Here is a 22183-nt window from a genome sequence, read left to right on the forward strand (position 1 = left end):
AGTATCACAAATAAATATTTTTATTTTTTTGTTTTAAACAAGTGTTCGCGCAAAGTTGGAAAGTGCTTGAATTTTGACTTTTCACTTGAAAAGGCCTTATTTATATTATATTACCTTGAAAAATCCTTGAAAATATGAAAATGTCTTCAAAATGTCTTGAAAATCATTCTTTATGTCCAGTAAAAATTTATGTTGCAATATTAAAAATAAAATCAAAATACTATGGAATTATTTTTTAAGTATTAATAAAAATTCCATATAAATATTTTTAACACATCTATAAATATAAAAGCGAAAATGTATGTATGTATGTGTGTTCGCTTTTTCTGTATGTCTACAAAAGGCTTCTTTCAGAGAAGCGGTCGGTCGGTTCACAACTTTTTAAAACTTTTTATATCACATATAAATCATAATATCTCAGAGTTAACAACGAAGCTCGCCTATCTATTTAATTTGCTCGATTTCGGGAAGATAAATATTCAACATTTGTCGCTCGCCGCATGTGGGTTAGTCTTTTTCCTATAACATCTTGGGAAAATAAAAATAAAAAAAAGCGTTCCGCAGTAAATTAATACTATCCCGCAGTAAAACTTGACCTCATTAACTCATTAAAACGGTCACCTGCCAAATCCAAGTAATTAAATAAATTTAAACGTGCTTCCATTAACATCTCGCGGTGGGGCAATAGTTAACGTCGCACGTTTTTTTTGTTTTTTTTCACACTTTATTTTACAACTTTGCCTCAACGGTTCGGGTTCGATCCTCATACTTACTTTTTTTTTTCTTCTTTTTAACTCTCCCCCCCCCCCCCCCCGAGTTTCCACACACACCTCCAAACACCCGGGCAACGCCGGGTACCCCTCGCAAGTTGAAAATAAAATTGAAATATATTTTTCTGAAATTGCTTTGTATTACTGTGAATACAAGAGTTATGTCCCTTTATCACAAAACTACCCAATGTTTTCCATATGATACCATTGGGGTAGTTTTGTGATGAAGGTATGTATCTCTTATATCCACAATACTGGAGATTAAAAATTTTAAAGTAAAATGAACACCACGTAGAATGGGGAAAATAACATTCAATCACGTTTGATTGGCCAAATATAAATGGGTCAGGGAATGTAAATATTATTTTGTATATAAATGAAAATGACTTTTTCTGTCGTCAATTATTAAGATTTTTTTGTTTATGTCATTGTATCATTGTTTATATATCAAATTTTGTTTTGAAAACTTGAATTTTGTCTGGAGAAGGCCTTGAAAAAATTTTTAAAACCTTGGAAAGGTTTTTTAAAATGGACATTGAAAATTTGTACAAATCCTGAACAAGTAGAAACATATCTTTTTCTCGCACAATTAAAAAATAATTGGGAGGGGGGGGGGTCAGTATCAGTTCCTCCAATCGGTAACAGTATGTTCCAAGTCCACCCCACCACACATCCTCTTCTTCAGACATTTTTTGTGGCCATGTCCTACACCTTATTTCAGATGTTATTAGTTTTTTCTGTTGACAGTACTCTACGACTTTCTCTCGCATCTGTCCAAACTTACCAGCGTGGATTAATTGCAGTGTGCTGCTGCTCTATGATTTTAGAGCAATAACTAAAGTTTTTTTTCTTTTCCTTTTTCTTTTAATTCATCGAAAATCATCTTCTAATTATGTGACTTCTCATTGGGTAATCACGTTCTGATTGGCTGATTAATTTGATTAGCCTTCGGCATATTCTGGCGGTTTATGTAAGTTTCCGGTCCAGTCCTACCAGATATTTATGAGAATCCGGTTCGCAAAATGCACCAGTACCATTCTTTTAGTGACCATGCCAAGGAATGAATTTTGCAGTATATTATTTTTTTTTATACCATGTGACAAAGTCGGGATCATATTTAATCCAAAATAGTAATGAGAATTTCATCCGATGATGATCCACCCAGCAAATTAAAAAAATTTTGTTGCAAATTTGTTGCAATTTTATGAAGTAATTTTCAAGCGTTTATAGAATGAGCAATAGTGTTAATATTTACTTCCCATAGCCATTTACAAAACGCCTAGCACTCCAAGGATTCTTCATGACAAATTTGGAGTCATTCAGTCAAATAGTTTTGGAACATATAGGTGACAGACAGAAAGGCAAAAGATGACCTATTATAACACAAATACTCTTAGTCAGTTTCATTAGAAAATATATGCGTCTGTGGATGGAGTGAATGGTTTGTTATATTTGCTTTTTAAAAGCTGATTAATATAAATAATTTGTTTGTGTATGCCATTTTAATACCCAGAGTACCTGGCCTCTTGCTCATCATTTTCATCATCATCTAACCTTTCAAATACAGACATTCATTTGCAGACAGTCTGACATTTATGAGATAAAAGTAATGCTCTGACAATTCTGTTTTAAGCTGGATTTATCATGGCCAACGGATAATAATTCATAGAATATAATAAATCACTATGGCATCAAATGTTTTTTTGTTTTTACATTTTGGAATTTTTGAGATGTGGATTGGTATTCATATTATTTGAATTCTTCGAATTAATGTTCTCATCTTGGGCGTTATTTTCATAACATTCCGGTTGATGTAACATCCGACCTTCTTCAGGGGTATCTTTTCAAACTCGGGAATCTGCACGGATCCATGGCATAGTGGATAAAAATCTCGTTTAAGTTCAGTTGTTTTAAAGTTATACTCTTCTGAAGGTTGAAGGTTAAATTCTCAGTAAAGGTAACACTTAAAATACAATTGAGAATTGCTAAGGAATTCAGTCATTTCATGGCTGACTGAACAAGAGCATACTACTCCCGTGGATTAAATAAAAGGTTCTGTTCGAAATTCTGTGCAGATTCTCAAGTTTGACAGAAAGATTTGTGAGTTCGACAAAAGTCAGAGGCTACATCGGTTGAAATATTGTGAGAAAAACATTCAAGATGAAGACAGTAGTCTCAAAGAATACAATTTTTTAAAATATTTCAATAAGATTTAAATTAATTTTAATTTCAATAAAATTTCATTTAATTTTAATTTCAATAAAATTTAATTAAATTTTAATTTCAATAAAATTTAATTAAATTTTAATTTCAATAAAATTTAAATAAATTTTAATTTCAGTAAAATTTAATTAAATTTTAATTTCAGTAAAATTTAATTAAATTTTAATTTCAATAAAATTTAATTAAATTTTAATTTCAATAAAATTTAATTAAATTTTAATTTCAATAAAATTTAATTAAATTTTAATTTCAATAAAATTTAATTTAAATTCAATAAAATTTAATTTGATTTTTATTTCAATAAGATTTAATTTAATTTTAATTTCAATAAAATATAATTTAATTTTAATAAAATTTAATTTAATTTTCTATTTCAATAAGATTTAATGTTATTTTAATTTCAGTGTCATTTAATCATTTTAATTTCAATAAAATTTATTTTAATTTCAATAAGATTAATTTTAATTTCAATTAGATTTAATTTAATTTTAATTTCAATAAAATTTAATTCATATTCTGCATAAGTAAATATTTGAGAAGCTGTAAGCAAATACCGCGACGACAAAAAAGTAATATTGTTTAAAAATAAAAATAATATTTTTTAAAAATAAATTCTAGCAAAGTATGTAATTATATTGCCAGTGGCATAGTACACCAATGACTAGTCAGAAACTCAATTTGCCAACATCGATGCTATTTGGGTCTAACTTTAAAAATCAGACATGATAACTTTATATGTAAGATCGATAAATTTAAAATCAAGTTTTTTTTTGTTTTTTTTGTTTTTTTTTGTTTCTAGGCGAAAGAGCAAGACTTGCTGCTACCTGTACAGAAAATCAGCACTGGCGATGAATACGAAGGGGCTACGGTCATTGAACCTATAAAAGGGTGAGTGTGTGTGTATGCGTGCATGAATGTCGATTTGTTTTTAAATCTAGTGAGTTTCTGGAACTTGCAGATGTTGATTTTAATCGGACCTTTGCACAAAATTGCATCTTAACCAAAAGCGTTACATATTAGGAACCCTACGTTGTTAGTGATTAAGTTAGCTAGTATGAATTTTAATAAGGGTCACACTGAGTGCATGATTATCCAATTCTAACTGCTTATTTTAAAGTCTTCAAATAATTCAAACTGTCTGTCGATTTGGACTCCTAGCGTTCTTACAAGTTCAACTCAGACACCCGTAGCCTAGATGACTGATAATATGGAAATATTTTTCAATTGTGGCCAAAAGATCCAAATCAACAAATGGAATAATTCATTGGTTGTACAAAATTCCTCCTATATTAAAAAATAAAAATATAGAAAAATCTGACAGAACGAAAAGATCATATTCCAAAAATCACCTAAATTAATCAAATAGTTTTATTTTTATGAAGAAAATCATTTTTTAAATGATTTTAAGTGATTAATGAGAAATCATGGACATTATAAGACTGGTTTAATGAACTATTGTGTAGGAGTTACCTGTCCTTGTTTGTTTAGACAGAGGTAACGCTGAGTGCCTGATAATTTAGATCTGTAAAATAATCATTCCACAGGGTTGAACAAAAGATGAAAAATGAATGACTTAAAGTTGAGGCAGGGGTTAAACGGTAGAAAAAACCGGAATCAAAAGATGACGAATGACGTCATATTATTGAGCTGGAAGAAACAAAGCTTAAAAATTTGTCATGATTCATAGAGATATACATCACTGCACATGCAAAATTTCAGCTGGATCAGACAACTGGAAGTGGGTAAGGAGCATTACTTATTGAACACCCCTTGTAAGAGTAACTCTGCAAAAAATTATCCTCTGAGATTTGTTGATAAGTTTCAACTTCTAGGAGTCTGAGTTGAAACTTCTACTTTCTCATTCTGCGTTGGCACCGTTAGGGTTTTTCTATCAGCACCAAAATTAACAAAGTCGAGCTCGTTTCTGGAATATATTTTCCTCTGCTTACTACTGTATGTTGTTTGCTTTGTGCAGTTCTAGAAGGTCCATCTTCCCAGGCTTTGCCTGCTCTCTTTGAAAAGCTTTATTGCTTGAGGCGTCCCTATCAGAGAATGATGACTGGGCTACCCAGGAATATTTTGCAGGCCAGTTGCTGGATTTTCAATCACACGTTCTGGCCCATGTGTCACATCTTTCCATCACAAGATAAAAATAAATACTACATTCTCACTGGAATGCTAGTTCTACAAGTGTTTTTAACTTTGTCATTTCTCAAAGGATTTTTTTTTTTTTTATATTTTCTTCCAACATTTCCAATTTTCCATCTTTTGTTTCATGCATTTTTTTTTTTTTGCTTGTCTCTTTCAGTTATTATAATATTCCAATTGCAACCTTGGATTTCTCATCTTTGTATCCGTCCATCATGATTGCCCACAACCTCTGTTATACGACACTTCTAAATCAAAATTCCATTGCAAAATATAGGTAAGTAAAAAAAACAAAAAAAAAACATTTCCCCTGCATTTTTCAACTTGCCTCTATGTAAATGTATAAGTATCTCTATCTATAAATGTTTCTTATTTCTATGTAAATGTATAAGCTTATTTCTATCTATGTATAAGCTTATTTCTATCTATGTAAATGTATAAGCTTATTTCTATCTATGTAAATGTATAAGCTTATTTCTATTTATCTAAATGTATAAGCTTATTTCTATTTATCTAAATGTATAAGCTTATTTCTATTTATCTAAATGTATAAGCTTATTTCTATTCATCTAAATGTATAAGCTTATTTCTATCCATCTAAATGTATAAGCTTATTTCTATTTATCTAAATGTATAAGCTTATTTCTATTCATCTAAATGTATAAGCTTATTTCTATTCATCTAAATGTATAAGCTTATTTCTATTTATCTAAATGTATAAGCTTATTTCTATTTATCTAAATGTATAAGCTTATTTCTATTTATCTAAATGTATAAGCTTATTTCTATTCATCTAAATGTATAAGCTTATTTCTATTCATCTAAATGTATAAGCTTATTTCTATTCATCTAAATGTATAAGCTTATTTCTATTCATCTAAATGTATAAGCTTATTTCTATTCATCTAAATGTATAAGCTTATTTCTATTTATCTAAATGTATAAGCTTATTTCTATTTATCTAAATGTATAAGCTTATTTCTATTTATCTAAATGTATAAGCTTATTTCTATTTATCTAAATGTATAAGCTTATTTCTATTCATCTAAATGTATAAGCTTATTTCTATTCATCTAAATGTATAAGCTTATTTCTATTCATCTAAATGTATAAGCTTATTTCTATTCATCTAAATGTATAAGCTTATTTCTATTTATCTAAATGTATAAGCTTATTTCTATTTATCTAAATGTATAAGCTTATTTCTATTCATCTAAATGTATAAGCTTATTTCTATTCATCTAAATGTATAAGCTTATTTCTATTCATCTAAATGTATAAGCTTATTTCTATTCATGTAAATGTATAAGCTTATTTCTATTTATCTAAATGTATAAGCTTATTTCTATTCATCTAAATGTATAAGCTTATTTCTATTCATCTAAATGTATAAGCTTATTTCTATTTATCTAAATGTATAAGCTTATTTCTATTCATCTAAATGTATAAGCTTATTTCTATTCATCTAAATGTATAAGCTTATTTCTATTCATCTAAATGTATAAGCTTATTTCTATTCATCTAAATGTATAAGCTTATTTCTATTCATCTAAATGTATAAGCTTATTTCTATTTATCTAAATGTATAAGCTCATCTCTGTCTATCTAAATGTATAAGCTCATCTCTGTCTATCTAAATGTATAAGCTCATCTCTGTCTATCTAAATGTATAAGCTCATCTCTGTCTATCTAAATGTATAAGCTCATCTCTGTCTATCTAAATGTATAAGCTCATCTCTGTCTATCTAAATGTATAAGCTCATCTCTGTCTATCTAAATGTATAAGCTCATCTCTGTCTATCTAAATGTATAAGCTCATCTCTGTCTATCTAAATGTATAAGCTCATCTCTGTCTATCTAAATGTATAAGCTCATCTCTGTCTATCTAAATGTATAAGCTTATCACTATATAAATGGTAAAATGTATCTCTATCTTTTTAAATATATAAGCTTATCTCTATCTATATAAATGCAGGTAAATCTTTTATTTTACCTATGCTTCTAAGTGGTGTAACCAGCATGAAACAGTGTTTAATTTATTAAATTTTATTTTAATATTTTGAGCAATTGTTCACTCTTTGTCAACAAAAGAAATGAAAGTAATAAAATAAACCAAATATGGCTGAAAGCTGAAAGCTTAACTGGCCTACAGCCAGACTTAAGTGCGCGATTTCATTTCGCTATCCGCTATGGCAAGATGGTTTACATCGTTAAATTTGAACGTTCATTTTTGCGCCTATGTGAACTCATTCACTCAACTATTCATTACTGCAAGTCAACTTTTTGATTGACATTGCTAAGTTTGAACGCTTTTCACTTCCTGTCGTGTCATGGCCTAGCTGTAAAATTTCAGGTTTTCTTTCACTTTCTTTTCCACCTTTGTGTCACGGGTTCGAGCCTGCTTACCTGCCTACTAACACTTTTTTTTTTTTCCCACACATCTACAAACACCCGAGCAATGCCAGGCACCCCTGCTTGTCTATTGTATAAAACGCAAAATGGGCGCGAGTGTTTATATCTCCACGAAAAGCTGTTTGTGTGGGGGTTCTCGCGCCAGTTAGATTCCGGGAGGAGTTTACTTATACTTTCTAGATCGTAATATCTCAGATTCGCAAATGGACGTTATCTCTATCTTTTTTTTTTATTGAGTTTAAAAAAATTCCCACCATGCTGTTGTCTCCAGTATTTGTTTGTCTTTTTTGTATAAATAAAGCAAAACTATTCGAACGCAACCGCCAGCGCCTGGGCTTCGCCTGGGTAGTATTTGTTTTGTAATTGGTCCTTGGTCAATATAGGGGAAACCGTTCATACTGAGATAATTACTATTCATTTGGATACTGCCAGAGTGCTCCCTTTTTGTGAAGAACTGGTTTTCCCCAACATTAAAAATGACCATATGCCTAATTTGCTTTTGTGGGGAAACAAATAAATAAAACGGCAAAAAGTGGAAGGCTTAACTGGCCTCAGGCCAGATTTAAAAGCAACATTTATTTCTGCACATGCATGACATTTCCTATGATTCTTAAATTAATTACCAACTCATTGATTTCACTATTCACTATGGTGATGTTACATGATAAGGGCTGTCCCCTTTTCATGTAAGTATAAAATTGGAGAATTTAGTTTAAAATGAAAATGAAATAGCATAGGGGAAATTCGAACCTCGTAATCTAGTTTAGAAATAGATTACGTGTGAGAATTTAAAAATGTAAAACAAACATTTGTTTAGAATATAGATAAATATTTCAAGGAAAGAATGTTAACTATCAAGTTTGTTATGAAATTTTAAATTGAAAGAATGCAGCTTATAAGATAATGTTTTTAACATATTGGAAAATTAGGTTACTGAGAAATAGGAAAAGTTTTGGACACGTATGTCCAGGACACGTGAAAGAATGCACATGTTTTAACATGTGTATGACGTCACGGAAAATAGAAAGTTCTAGGAATAGAGAAAAACTTTACTTAGAAAACAGTCAGTGAAGAAACTCGGAGAGAGACAGTCACTCGTCTAGGAAGCGAGACGTCACTTCAAGGAAAAATGTGAGACTTTGAATTCTTGGTGATGGAACGGCCGGTCGTGACGAAATAAACCATCAAGTGTTTTTTGTAAAGCTCGTCTTGTGTCTTATGATTCTTACAAAAAGGTAAAGTCCAATTGTATTATATATTTGTGTTATATGTCTTTACATACACGTCTCAACATCATCATGTCCGAACTGTCTGAACACTATCCCTTCACTCTAAGAGTTTCTTCTTCTACACATTTAAGGAAAGAATGAACATTTAATATATAAGAATAATAACAGGAACAATCTCTCAAAGTCTCTCGTACAACAACTTATACAACTTCTCTCTCTCTCTCTCTCTCTGAGTCTTACAACATCCCTCACTGTAATAAGACTCTTTCTAAGCCTCATCTCTCTCTCAAGACAAACACACTAATAAGACTCTAAGACTCTCTCAATGAAACCCCGATATGTAACAGTGTAATGGTTAGAGAGGAAGACTAATTACCCTATGTTCTCTCTCTCTCTATCTTTTTCTTTAAAGTTTTTTATTTTATTTTTGTGCCAATATCCTCCACCCGGGCAAAAGTTAATTATCAACTCATTGAATTCACTATCCTCTTTTTTTACGTTCCTTTCCTTATTCGCGGTATGGATTCAAGCCTGCCTACCTACTATCACTCTTTTTTTGCTCAACACACACCTTCAAACACCTGGGATGTGCCAGGCACCCCTGCTAGTATATATATATATATATATATATATATACATATATAATTAACACAAAAGTTTTGGATAGAGAAGAATTGATTAATAGATGAGGAACGGAAAAATAAAAATTAATTATGTAATGAATGATTAATAATATAATATTAGGTTTGATTTCAAATGATAAATTTTCAAATAAGTTTTCATTATAATACCTTTACTTCATATATAACTAGCGAGGGGTACCCGGCGTTGCCCGGGTGTGGGAAAAAAAACAGGTGCCCGTGAAAAAAAAAAGTCTTGACGACGCGCAGTTGGAAAGTAGTAAAGCGTGAAAAAAAAAACAGGTGTGCGTTTTTGATTGACATGATGGCGATAGGTATTCAGCAGTTAGCATTTTGTGCGGGACAGTTTTTACTGAGGTCAATAAATCGGTTTGTTTGTTTTTAAAAACCTGCTCCCTGTTTATTAGGGGGAGCGTCTCATCTCGAAATGAAAGCTACCGTCTGATATGACGAAGTCGACATTGACCAAACGTTACTTAGCTCTCTAGAGACCACTGGCTTTCAGCCAGTGATTAGAGTCGAGTTTCGCTTTTTGTTTATACCGAAAACCGAATGTAACGCGTGCCGATGCGGGAAATGTGGAATAATTAATGTTTGAAAGTCAATAAAATTAAATAGACAGGCGAGCTCCGTGGTTAAGTGTGAGATATTACAATTTATAGATGATATAAAAAGTTTTAAGAAGTTGTGAACTGAGCGGGCGCTTCTCTGAAAGAAGCCTTTTGTGGACATCGAGGAAAAGCGTACATACATACATACATTTTCGCTTTTATATATATAGATTTTAAAAAGCGTTTTTCGCTCGATCTAATCTTTTTGGTAACAATTGTTTTAAAGCAATTATATCTTCTTTTCAGAACATTGCAAACAAGATAAAAAAAAACAGCGAATTTACTCAATTTTCTTATTTCAGTTCAAGCTAGGCCGAAAACCTGCTGAAATAGCTTGTAATATCAACAAAGCATTTGGTTTAGGAACCACTGCTGGGTGCACAGCACAGTGGTGGTCTAAGAAATTTTGTGGTAGCGACGAGAGTCTTGAAGATGATGAGTGTAGTGGTCGGCCATCGGATGTTGACAAAAATCAATTAAAAGCCTTAGTCGAAGCCAACCCACGCACAACTGTTCGAGAACTTCTGAATTAGACGTAATGTATACAATGATTTCCAACCACTTGAGAGAGATTGGAAAGGCAAAAAAAACTTGATAAATGGGTACCTTACGACTCAAAAGAAATGTTGTTATGAAGTGTCATCTTTCCTTCTTTTACGCAACAATAACGACCCGTTTCTCAAATGGGACTTGCATTGAAAAGTGGGTTCCTTACAAAACCGGCGATGCTCAGGTCAATGATTAGATGCCAACAAAGCTCCACGACACTTCTCGAAGACAGAGTTGCACCAAAAGAAAGTTATACTGTTTTGTGGTCTGTGACCGGTCTCCTCCATTACAGTTTTTGAATGCAGGCGAAACCATTATGGTGGTGAAGTACTGTCAACAAATGGATGAAATGCATCAGAAACTTCAACAACAACACCCAGCATTAGTCAACAGAAAATGCCCAATCCTCCTCCACAACAATGCCCGACCATATGTTGTTAAACCAACCCTGCAGAAATTGAACGAATTGGGTACAAAACTCTGCCTCATCCACCATACTCTCCAGACCTCTCACCTACTGACTACTACTTTTTCAAGCATCTTGACAACTTTCTGTGTGAGAAATGCTTCGAAAACCTAAACAATATTAAAAATGCCTTTAGTGACTTCATTGCCACCAGAACGCAAGATTTTTGCGTTACTGGCATAAATACACTTGTTTTGCGTTGGCAAAAGTGTGTTAATTCTGATGGTGCTTATTTCGATCAGTAAATTTTTTGCTTAAGCCGAGATATGTTCATCAGAATTTAAAAGTTAAAAACAGCAAGAACTTCCTGGTCAACCTGATATTATAAAATAATTTTATAATATAATAATTATAATAATCATAAAAATAATTTAAATAATAATAAAAGGTAATGTTTTTGGGATGAGGATTGAAAATTAATGTTAAAAGTAGATATGGTTATATATTTGTATGTACATATAATAGTAATATGTAATTTGTACAGGATTCACTCCTAAACTAAAAAATAAAAATTAATAATGTAATGAATCATGATTAGGGGCTATGACAACAGCATATTCTTTTCATTGTTTTCATTTTCATGTATAAATCCATTGATATCTTATATGTTTTTATGTAGAGTGATGCGATCCTCGGTTGATTGCGTCTAACTGTGTCGGATATATACTCGAGTCAAAAAAATGAAAAGAATATGCTGTTGTCATAGCCCTAATGATTATATATGAATAATAATATAAGAAATATAATAATATAATATATAATAATCATGATAATAATAGCAATTTAAATGATAATTAAAGGTAATGTTTTTGAGATGAGATTGATAATTAATATTGTTAATTCTATAAAAGTAGTGATGGTAATTTATTTGTATATACATATAATAATATTAATAATATTATAACTATAATAATCTTAATATAAAAATATAATAACATTAATAATATTATAATAATAATAATAGCAATTTAAATGCTAATTAAAGATAACTATAATAATCTTAATATAAAAATATATTAATAATATAACTATAATAAGCTTAATATAATAATATTAATAATATAACTACAATAATCGCAATATAAAACTATAATAATATAATATTAATATAATAATAATAATAGCAATTTAGATTATAATTGAAGGTAATGTTTTTGAGATAAGGATTGATAATAATATTATTAATTTTATTAAAAGTAGATATGGTTATATATTTGTTTGTACATATAATATGTAATTTGTACAGGATTCACTCCTAAACTAAGTAAGTGAATATTATGAATTTTGGAACATGGCTGCTAGGTGTAAGAATGAGTAATATGGGTAATATTTTGTTTTAGTTTTACACAAAGGGGGGCAAAGATGTGAATCCCATGCAGGTCCAGATACCTCTAATGTTTATGAAATTTTAACAATGACTTATTAAAAATTAATGAATATTCCTCCAAATTTCAGTTTGTTTTTGTAATGTGAGAAATATCTTACCTACCAAAAAAGGATTGGGACAAAAATAAAAAATTGTATCTGTTTAGGAGGATATCTCTATCACTGACCAAGAATAGAAAAGATACTACACTTTGTTCTTAACTAAGACACATTCTTGTTTTATCGTCTGTAGTAAAGATTGAATTTTCAGCCTCCAGGAGACTACAGATTTCCAAGTTTGAAAAGATGCACCTTAAAACAGGTCAGAAATGACATCGGCCAAAACATTGTGAAAATTCTTATATAGTGGGGCATCAATACATGTATATGTTAAGTAGGAGTTCATATTAAATGATGGAATATACGAGAGAAGAGTTATTCTTTCTTATTATAGGCCTTGTCTTCTCAGTGTTGATCACAGCTGTTGGGTGTGAAATGGAATATACATATACGACGGTTTACAACATAGCATGAAACATACTGGAGCGAGAATACTAAAAAGAGCTCTCGGTTGGTTTCAATGAAAAGCGGGGCAATGTTGGCAGCTGGTCTGGCTGCCCCATACCCAGCATTACAATCTTCAAAGGAAGAAAAATAAAAAAAAAAAAAATAAAAAAATCTTGAGTGATTCTGAGGGACCACACAACAACCATTTATATTTGTTTATATATAAATTTATTCCAGCTGTCTCGTTTTTCCAGGAGTCTGTTTTATGTCTACTTCTTTTTCTTTCAGCCTTCACTTTTTTTTTTTTTTTTTTTTTTTTTTTTTTTACACAGTGATCACCACTTATCAAGGCCCGGAAGCCACTCAGGGATAAGGGTTATTGCCAGTACATTACGTTAGTGTGGAGATTTGATGAAGTGTTTACTTAAGGGGGCGGTTCATTAGGAATTTGTTAACATTGGACTTGAAGACATCCAAGTTGTAGTCCGGTGGGAAGCAGGCAGACGGAACAGAATTCCACAGGCGTGCAGTTCTAAGAAAGAAGCTTTGTTCATGGAATCCGCGTTTTGATTTAGGCACATATATAGAGTGGGGGAAATTTTTCACAGTGGATTCAGCTAGACGGGTGTTTTTCGTGAAAGATTGGAAAGGGGGGACCAGAGATTGGAGTTCAGACGAGCACCTGCCATGGAAATAATGATAAAACAAGGATAGGCTCGCAACGTCTCTTCAGTGGGAGAGAGGTTGCAGGGTAGAGAAAAGGGCATCCCCCACTAAGCCACGAAGTCTATTTTGTACTCTGTCAAGGCAGGATAGGCTGTTTTTAGCAGCTCCTGCCCAGATATGGCAATAGTATTCCATCCTTGGACATACTTGGCTTTTATATAGAGAATTGCATCAGTAGTGAGATATCTTCACTTCTAGGCTGAGTTTTGAAGCAGGCATTCTCATGTCCCACTGGTTTGCCGAAAACTCCTCAACTGACTAAAAACTTCTTGTTTTCTCTTTTCCGGTGATGTAACCGATTAAGGGACCCATCTCCTTAACGTGACCTCTGGTCTCCTATCTAAACGTGACGTGACGTGACGTGATCTATGTCACTTATCAATTATTGTTTTGGATTTCTGAATTCTTATGTTTATAGCTAACTACAGCTAAAACTCTAAACATATCACTTAACTATTTACATAATTAACTTTCAGCTAAACGTATTTTACCAAAACCATATTTCTATTCTTAGCTTAGCAAGGTCACAGATGTTGTCTGGAATCAGTGTTTCCCAAAAAGCTCTATACAACAAAAATAATAACCAAGATAAGAATGATAGTGCAACTAATATAAATTATCATCTAAAAAATTCTGGAATTCATTTTGTTTTCATTTTTCAATTTTTTTTTTATTTTTATTTTCCTCCAGCTTGACAGCTGATCAATACATTAAAACTCCATCTGGAAACCTTTTTGTGAAATCGCCTGTGAGAAAAGGATTGCTACCAGAAATTCTGAACGATCTCCTCTCGGCCAGAAAAAGGTACATTTTTATATCAACACTTTTTTTTTTTTTTTTCATATTTTGTGCGGAGTTTATCTGTTATAGTAGAATGTGTACCTGGCGTTGCCTGGTATTAAACATAACGTTAAATTTCTTTAAAAAGAAAATGAAGTAAAAAAAAAAAAAAAAAATAGAAAGAAACTGAGACATGTGCATGCGAGTCTAATGTTTTTGTCTAAATAGTTCACTTCTTGTCAGTAAAAAAAAAAAATACTCAAGCTGAGTTTGAAACCAAAACCTAAAGACAGTGAGTCAAGTACGATAACCATTAGACCGGCTTGCCACGATCTTTAAAAAGTGTTTTCAAACCTCGTGAAACAGTTGACAAATAAATAAAAATTTGATGACTTCCAAGTACCAATTTTTCAATTTTGACCCCTGAGAAACGTTTTTTTCTTTCTTTCTTTTTTTTTTTTTTTTATAGATGAAAACCAATTAAAATGCTTTCCACATGTCTGAATATCCTATATATCAAATTTCAAGTCTGTAAATCAAAAATTTGTTGAATATATAAATTGAGAAGTGTCCTCACATATATTCTCATTTTTTATATATATATAAATAAAAGGCAGTTGTCTATGGGCTTGTATGATTTTATATCCAGTTAAAACTTCAAAAATACACAACAAATCTCCACAAAGTTGGTATTTTTTTTAATCAACATAATCCCAAAACAATAATGGAAAAAAAAAAGATTCTTAGCACTCTGAAGGCCCCCTAAAGTTTAATCTTTGAATCTTCACATAAAGAATTTCGCTTCTGGGAGAATGTGGTGGTGGGTGGAGGGGGGGGGGGCATTAATTTGACACTATTTAACATCCTTGATTTAATTTTTCATGGTCCCATGCAATGTCAGATAATGCTGCCAATTTATTATATAAAAGTCAATTGCCCCCCCCCCCCCTTGTTTTTTCCATTTTACTTCAATCGGAGTTCTCAGAAATCAAGGAGCCCTCTTCCTGGGGCTGTCCTTTACCTCTCAAACACAAAGTAAAAAAATTGAGAAGATAATTTTTCTCTCCCCAATTGACCATTAGTAGATCTTTCGTTTCGGCCTCTTGGTCTTACTGGATTCCAGGACAAGAATTCATCTAGTCTGGTGGAGTATCCAGCTTTGTGCTCTTACTTGAGGTAACATCACTTTGAAAACTGTAAAAGCCAGTGTGGGTTAGCCATACTGAGGAGAGCTTCTTTTGACTGCAAATACTGCTTTGAATATTTATTCAGGGTTTACTTGTATTGACAATTATCCTCATGCCAGGTTGTCCTGATAAACCCTTGTACAGGGAGATCTTAGACGCTCAAGAATAATGTCTAGTGGGCATTTAAGCCCTCTTAAGGCATTATGCATGTTTGTATGTTCAGCTAAAAGTCAAAAACTACAAAACAAAGACCTACAAAGTTTGTATATTCTTGATCAACATTGCCCTGGATGAATAATATCTAAAATTTAGGGAAAAAAAAAATTCATTCTCTGGGGATCAGCTGGACTGAGTTTCATTGGGGGTGGGGGTTAAATTTTTCAGTGTTATTTACTAATTGTGATAGAAAATGCTGACTTGTTTTTCAAGGCATTATGTATGTTTGTATGTTCAGCTTAAAGTCAAAAACTACAAAACAAAGACCTACAATCCATTATATAAAGGAGAGTTTGTTTTCTTAAATTTTATTTTTATTACATTTTCACCCCAAACAAGGCATATTGCCACTTTGTTGTAGGGGGTTACTATCAGGGATATGGGCATCAGGGGTACTGTGTAGGGAGTTGGGCAGCAAGATATCGGTTCACGTTTCACTTGAACTTCTGCATGTCAGTACAGTTGGGAAAGCAGGAAACCGGCAGGGAATTCCAAAGTCTAGCTGTCCTGGGGAAGAAACTACTGGAGTAGAAGGCTCTCTTACATCTAGGGATCTTTACTGTGAAGGGGTGGAATTTAGCTGCTTGTCGGGTTTGTTGGGAGTATTTAAGTGCTTGCAGTTCGTCAGAGCATTCACCATTAAAGTACTTGTAGAAAAGGCAGAGGGATGCAACATTTTGTTGATGGGACAGAGGCTGAAGTTTAGATAACAGTTCAGGACCTATCAGATTGGCGACTCTCTTTTGAACCTTGTCTAGGAGCGAGAGACTAGTGGTAGATGCACTAGCCCAAATATGACAACAATACTCCATACATGAGCGAATGGTGGCCTTATTGAGGTATAGGATACTTTTGGGCGTTAGTATCTTTCTAGCAGGGTAGAGAGAACCTACCTTCTTCGCAGCGGTCCTGGCGATACTCTCGATGTAATTGTTCTAACTCATGTTTCCTGAGAGCGTTAGACCGAGGAGTTTAAAGGATGTACTTTCAGATAAAGAGTCATTGGCCATTGCTATTGGTGGTAGAGAAGGTTTCTTGTAATTATTGAAGGAAACGAGTTTAGTTTTGGCAGCATTGAATGTGACCATCCATTTTTGTCCGCATTCCACTACAGATCGGAGGTCATCCTCTAGTGCTTCTGCCATTTCTTTTGATATGTGTTCATTTGTTTTCCTGTCGTGTCTGTTATAGAGTGTGGTGTCGTCAGCATATATACCCATCTCACAGGCAATTTTGTCGGGGAGGTCATTTATGAATATTAGGAATAATAGAGGTCCCAGGATAGACCCCTGAGGCACTCTCGCATTTATATCGTATTGTTTAGATGTACGACCATCGAGGACAACCTGGATTTTTTTCTTATCTTAGAAGAATTTAATTATGTCATGTATTCTTCCAGTGATATGCATGCATATGTCTAGCTAAAGAAGAATTAGTTGGGTGGAGAGTGAAATTTTGGGGGTATTTAAGGGTATTATTTGGGTATCTACACAAAGTTATTCAGTCTCCACCAGAAAATTCTAACGACCCTGAATTTATCGAAAAGAATGCAACTGTTTTTGCAAAACTGATTCCATGCTTAGACGACAGAAGTCTGCCTTTGATTATAAGGGATGCCTTGGATGATGGACGTAAAGCGTTGAACATATTAGGAGAACATTTATCAAAAGGGAAACCGAAAATTATATCTCTGTATACAGAACTAATGTCTCTAAAAAGTATCAAAGACGAAACGATTACTGACTATGTTATAAGGGCAGAAACAACAGCAAATGCATTGAAACTCTCGGGTGAAATAATAAGCAATAGCCTATTAGTCTCAATGACACTCAAGAGACTTACAGCTGATTTTAAACCATTTAAAACTGCTATAACACAAAAAAACAAACCCATAAGTGTTGAGCCATTCTGTAAAACAAAGATGGTGGCAGTAGATCCCATTTGGCGAAAAATCAACGTAGTCCCGATCAGCAGTGGTGTCAAGACGGAGACTGACAGCGAACTGACTGGAATCCAGAATTCAATATTTTTATAATGAGGTGGGAGGCTTCTCATTGGTTGGTTGTCCTAACGCATAGTTATAAATAAGGTCGTCTAAATTCTGGGAATCATACCCTCCATTATTAGCAAAAAAATTTTAAGAGATGGATAGAAAGAGGCAGAGATAAAAGTTTTAGAAATATGTTAGATTTTTACCCTGGGCAACACCATGTAGCCCTGCTAGTTCTAATATATAAAATAAAACTTAGTTATCAATAGCGTTCTTCCTACAAAACCGGTCCTGGATATGACCTTAAACTATATCCGATGGTGAGGCCCCAGCTTGTTAGCTTTGGGGAGTGTGGAGCCACCCTTTAATTGCCATTGCTCCCAGGTCCACTGTGATCCGGAGTGGTAGTACCTGTTAGGGTCCTAACTATGGGTTAAATAGAAACCGACTTAAAAAAACAAATATACTCTATTAAAAAATTGTTCTTCAAAATCACTGGATTTGGCATTAAATAACCCAAAAGGGTTGATATGCCGTAAAACAAACAACCAACAACCAATCCTACAAAACTAAAATTCGATTCTGGTTCGTCAGTTTTTCTTGTGGCTTGTTGCATCATGTTAAGAAAAATGTGATGTGATTTAATTTCTTCTAGAAAATACTTTGTCTGGGCCAGAATTATTTTCAAATGCCTACAATCTTAAAATTAAAAGGATATAACTGTGTTCGTTCATACAAAGTTATCCCCTTTAATTGGAACAAAAAATATGCCCCCCCCCCCAAAAAAAAAACAATAAAAACGGCATTGTTTTAAAAAAAAAAAAAGTTGCAAGAAAATATACAAAAATATGTATAATGCTGGGTAGATATAGCTAGTGTATGTATATATATATATATATATATATATATATATATATATATATATATATATATTAGCACTAGCCTCAATGTTGCTTAATTTTGGTGATCTGACAGGAACCGATGTGTCAACGTGATTATGCCGTTGAGCCTGATTACTACTAAAATGGGTGACCAATTTGGGAATTCCAGGCGCTGTATGTAGGAGGATGTCAGTATCTTCCTGCAAGAGTCGCAAAAACTTACGTTGTCATCTCCTTTAATGGGGATATACATGCGACTGAGGACCACGTGTGAATTTCATGCTTCCATGAAACTTCCTCCTTTGGAGGAAGCCAGTTATACCCGAATAGGGTTAGTGCCGACCAACACATATATTAGCACGGGGTGCCCAGATGTAAAATACACTTGAATATATTCTAATTCCTGCAGATTTTGTATTTATTATTATAGAAACGATTTTTTTTTCCGAGACACAAGTGGCTCGCAATTACAGCATGAAACCTCATATTCAAGAAGACATTACTATTTTAAAGCCTGCTTCTTGTGTAGCTTTTCTATTTATGTTAATTACACAAAATACATGCCAAAATATTCTTTAGTTTTGGGATGGAGTTAGGTTTGAAAAAAAAATTTCATTTTAATTATTTTAATAGGCTCCAATTTGCAATTTACTTACGAACTAATCCATGCTATACTAAGTTTCTATCATTTTCACCCTCTCACCATTTGATATTGCTCTTATTTTATCCATTCATGTTATTCTCTCTATTTATTAATAATCAGAGTTAATAAAACTAACTATAATACAGAAGATTGAAATAAACATTGGAAATATTACAAGTGTTTATATTTAACCCATAGCTGGAAAAAGAGAGAGAGAAAGTGGAACTGGCTTTGCAAACTTATTTTTTCCTGATCCAAACCATCTAACCCAAGCTGAATGTGTGACTCAATTGGGTCACTTTTTTTTCCTATTATATATATATATATATATATTGTTTGTCTCTCTTTATTAATGTATCTTGTTGAATTCAGGACACATGGTATAATAGAGAAAGCACTTGGTAAAAGTCAGTTGTAAGTTACACTCTTCTGGAGGTTGAAGGTTCAATCCTCAGTGTGAGTGACACTATGGCTTACAGAACGAGAACAGAATTAAGGATTCTGTTACAAAATTCTATGCAAATTCCTGAGTTCAACAGAAAAATAGCCGAGTTTGACAAGATACACCTTCAGGTCAGAGGTTACATTAACCAAAACGTTGTGTGAATAACACCCAAGATGAGAACAGTAGTCCAAATAATCAAAAAAAAAATATGAATTATCAATCCTCATCACAAAAGTCCAGAAATGCAAGAACTTGTTTACATTGAACTTGAAAATGACCATGTTATAATCAGCTAGTAAGTAGCCCAGCAGTATTGTGTTCCATAGACTGATAGTTCTAGGAAAGAAACTTTGCTCATGGAATTTTCGTGTGGGTTTAAGCACAGATAAAGAGTAAAGAAAATTGTTGACAATGGTTGTAGCTAGACGAGTGTTTGTGGCAAATCCAATTCTATCCAATTTCTACCGTTAACTGATCATCACAGTGTTATCTCGGCTGCCACCTGCTCACCCTGCTCACACTCAAAGAAGAGTTCTTCAATTGGCTGTTGCAATTGCAATTGTTTTTCATAAAATTGTTTTCATTGTGATAATTTATCAGACAATGTCTATGTTTGGTTGCTTTGAAGTTTGACAAGCAAGATGCCATATATAAAATTGGAAGCTGCCCTGCTCCCACCTCTTTTCTAGGTGCATAGAGAGTAGGTGCAAGGTGTCCAAAATCTGAGCCCCTCAGCATCTCTGTCAGAGATGGTTGCTGCATCAATCACCTCTGCCTCCCTCTTGATGATTGTTTTTGTAATGGCAGCAATATCATACCTGTGTTCACGATAACGCGGCTGGTTCAAAGGCAATCAGCATTGGCGTTGGAAGGCATAGAAGTAGAGCCACAGCCACTACTACCATGACTACTGGTCGCTTGAATGTCTGCATTGTTTGTAAGAGAAGTTGTAATAGTTCCCTCGTACTGTAGGGAGACAAGAATAGTTTGATTGCTTTGTTAACCTGTGGTATTATAACTGCAAAACTGTTGCACCGAAACTGTGGGGTTGTGCGGATGGGGGGGGGGTGAATGATATGTTAACGAAATGGGTGTGCAAGTAGTCTGTATGAAGCTGCATGGAGAAAAACTGAGACTTTTTTGTGGATGTTGTTGAAACTTAAGGATGAATGCACAATTACGATTTGTCTGAGTGAACAAGTAAAATTAATGGGTTTTTTTTTTCAATATGTCTTTCTCTCTTTGTTTTGTTTTTCTCTTTTTTTCTCTCTTCCTCCATGTGTGTGTGTCTTGTGTCTATCCTTCTTTCTCTCTCCATCTTCCTTTCTTTTATTCTCTCTCTCTCTTTCTATCTATGTGTGTGTTTTGCTCTCTCTATCCCTCTTGCTCTCTCTTCCTATCTATCTTTATTTCTCCTTTATCTCTTTCTTTCTTTTGTTGTCTCCCTTTCTCTCTCTCTCCTTTTCTCTCTCTCCTTGTCTCCCTTTCTCTCTTTCCCTGTTTCCCTCTCTTCCTGTCTCTTTCTCTCTTCATCTGCATTTGTATTGTATGCAATTGTAAGTTGTGAATTATTGTTGAGTTATCTCCCTTGTTTTGCTCATAAAATTTGATTTTCACATTTTAAAAAAAAAAAATTCAAAGAAACAAAGTATAATTCAACAATAATTCATACTTGTTGTAATGCCTACAAATTCCCATTAATCGCTTAAAAATGATTTTCTCTATTAAATTAAAACTATTTGATGAATTTATGTGATTTTTGGAATGATACTTTTGATTTGTCACAGGTACCTCCATCTTTGTTTTTTAACATAAGGAGAATTCTGGACCAAACCATTTTCTAAAATCCATTATGCAATTCTTTTAGAGTCATCCGTCAATTAACAGCGAACCATTCACATGTTTTGTGTGTCACGATATTCATTCACTTACTGCGGTAAGAAGCCAGAATTTGAATAGGCTAATGTCTTTTTTTAATAGTCTTGATCATAATGTCAAATCTTCCAGCCTATCATTTGACCTCTGCGACCTACAGGAGTACCTTTCTAGGAGGGTTGTTGTATCAGACTACATGTTCAGCTAACAGGAAAATTAATGTAAAGGTACAACACGCACACATTGGAAACATTCTCAGAACTAGCAGGGAAACCTGACGTTGTCCAGGATTGAATGAATGAGGATCAACAAATGTTGCACCTTCCCATATTTTGTTGTCATTGAAATCAGTGAAATTGATTATTTTTCAATCAAATCGGTTAATTGTCTGCTCCAGTCAGGGACCCACTGCAGTATACTGGTAGGAACCTTCACATGCCTCCTTGCAGCAATGTAGTTGACAATACAGCGTAATGTATATTGCACTGTAGAGAACCTACTGTTGATTTTAGAAAATTA

The 22183-nt window shown here is 33.2% G+C and overlaps 1 protein-coding gene across 7 annotated transcripts in view; it reads left to right on the plus strand.

Moving 5' to 3' along the window:
* The window catches only part of LOC145260396 (DNA polymerase delta catalytic subunit-like), a 226546-nt gene that overhangs the window by 85391 nt on the left and 118972 nt on the right, over positions 1-22183 (plus strand). For all 7 annotated transcript variants that reach the window (XM_080118362.1, XM_080118364.1, XM_080118366.1 and 4 more), the window contains 3 exons: positions 3793-3881; positions 5302-5418; positions 14338-14451. In XM_080118362.1, the coding sequence (XP_079974488.1) occupies positions 3793-3881; positions 5302-5418; positions 14338-14451 (320 nt within the window). The remainder of the gene's footprint in view (positions 1-3792; positions 3882-5301; positions 5419-14337; positions 14452-22183) is intronic.

Source organism: Euprymna scolopes, chromosome 36, assembly GCF_053919585.1.
Source record: "Euprymna scolopes isolate OS-2025 chromosome 36, ASM5391958v1, whole genome shotgun sequence".
NCBI classification, from domain to species: Eukaryota; Metazoa; Mollusca; class Cephalopoda; order Sepiida; family Sepiolidae; genus Euprymna; species Euprymna scolopes.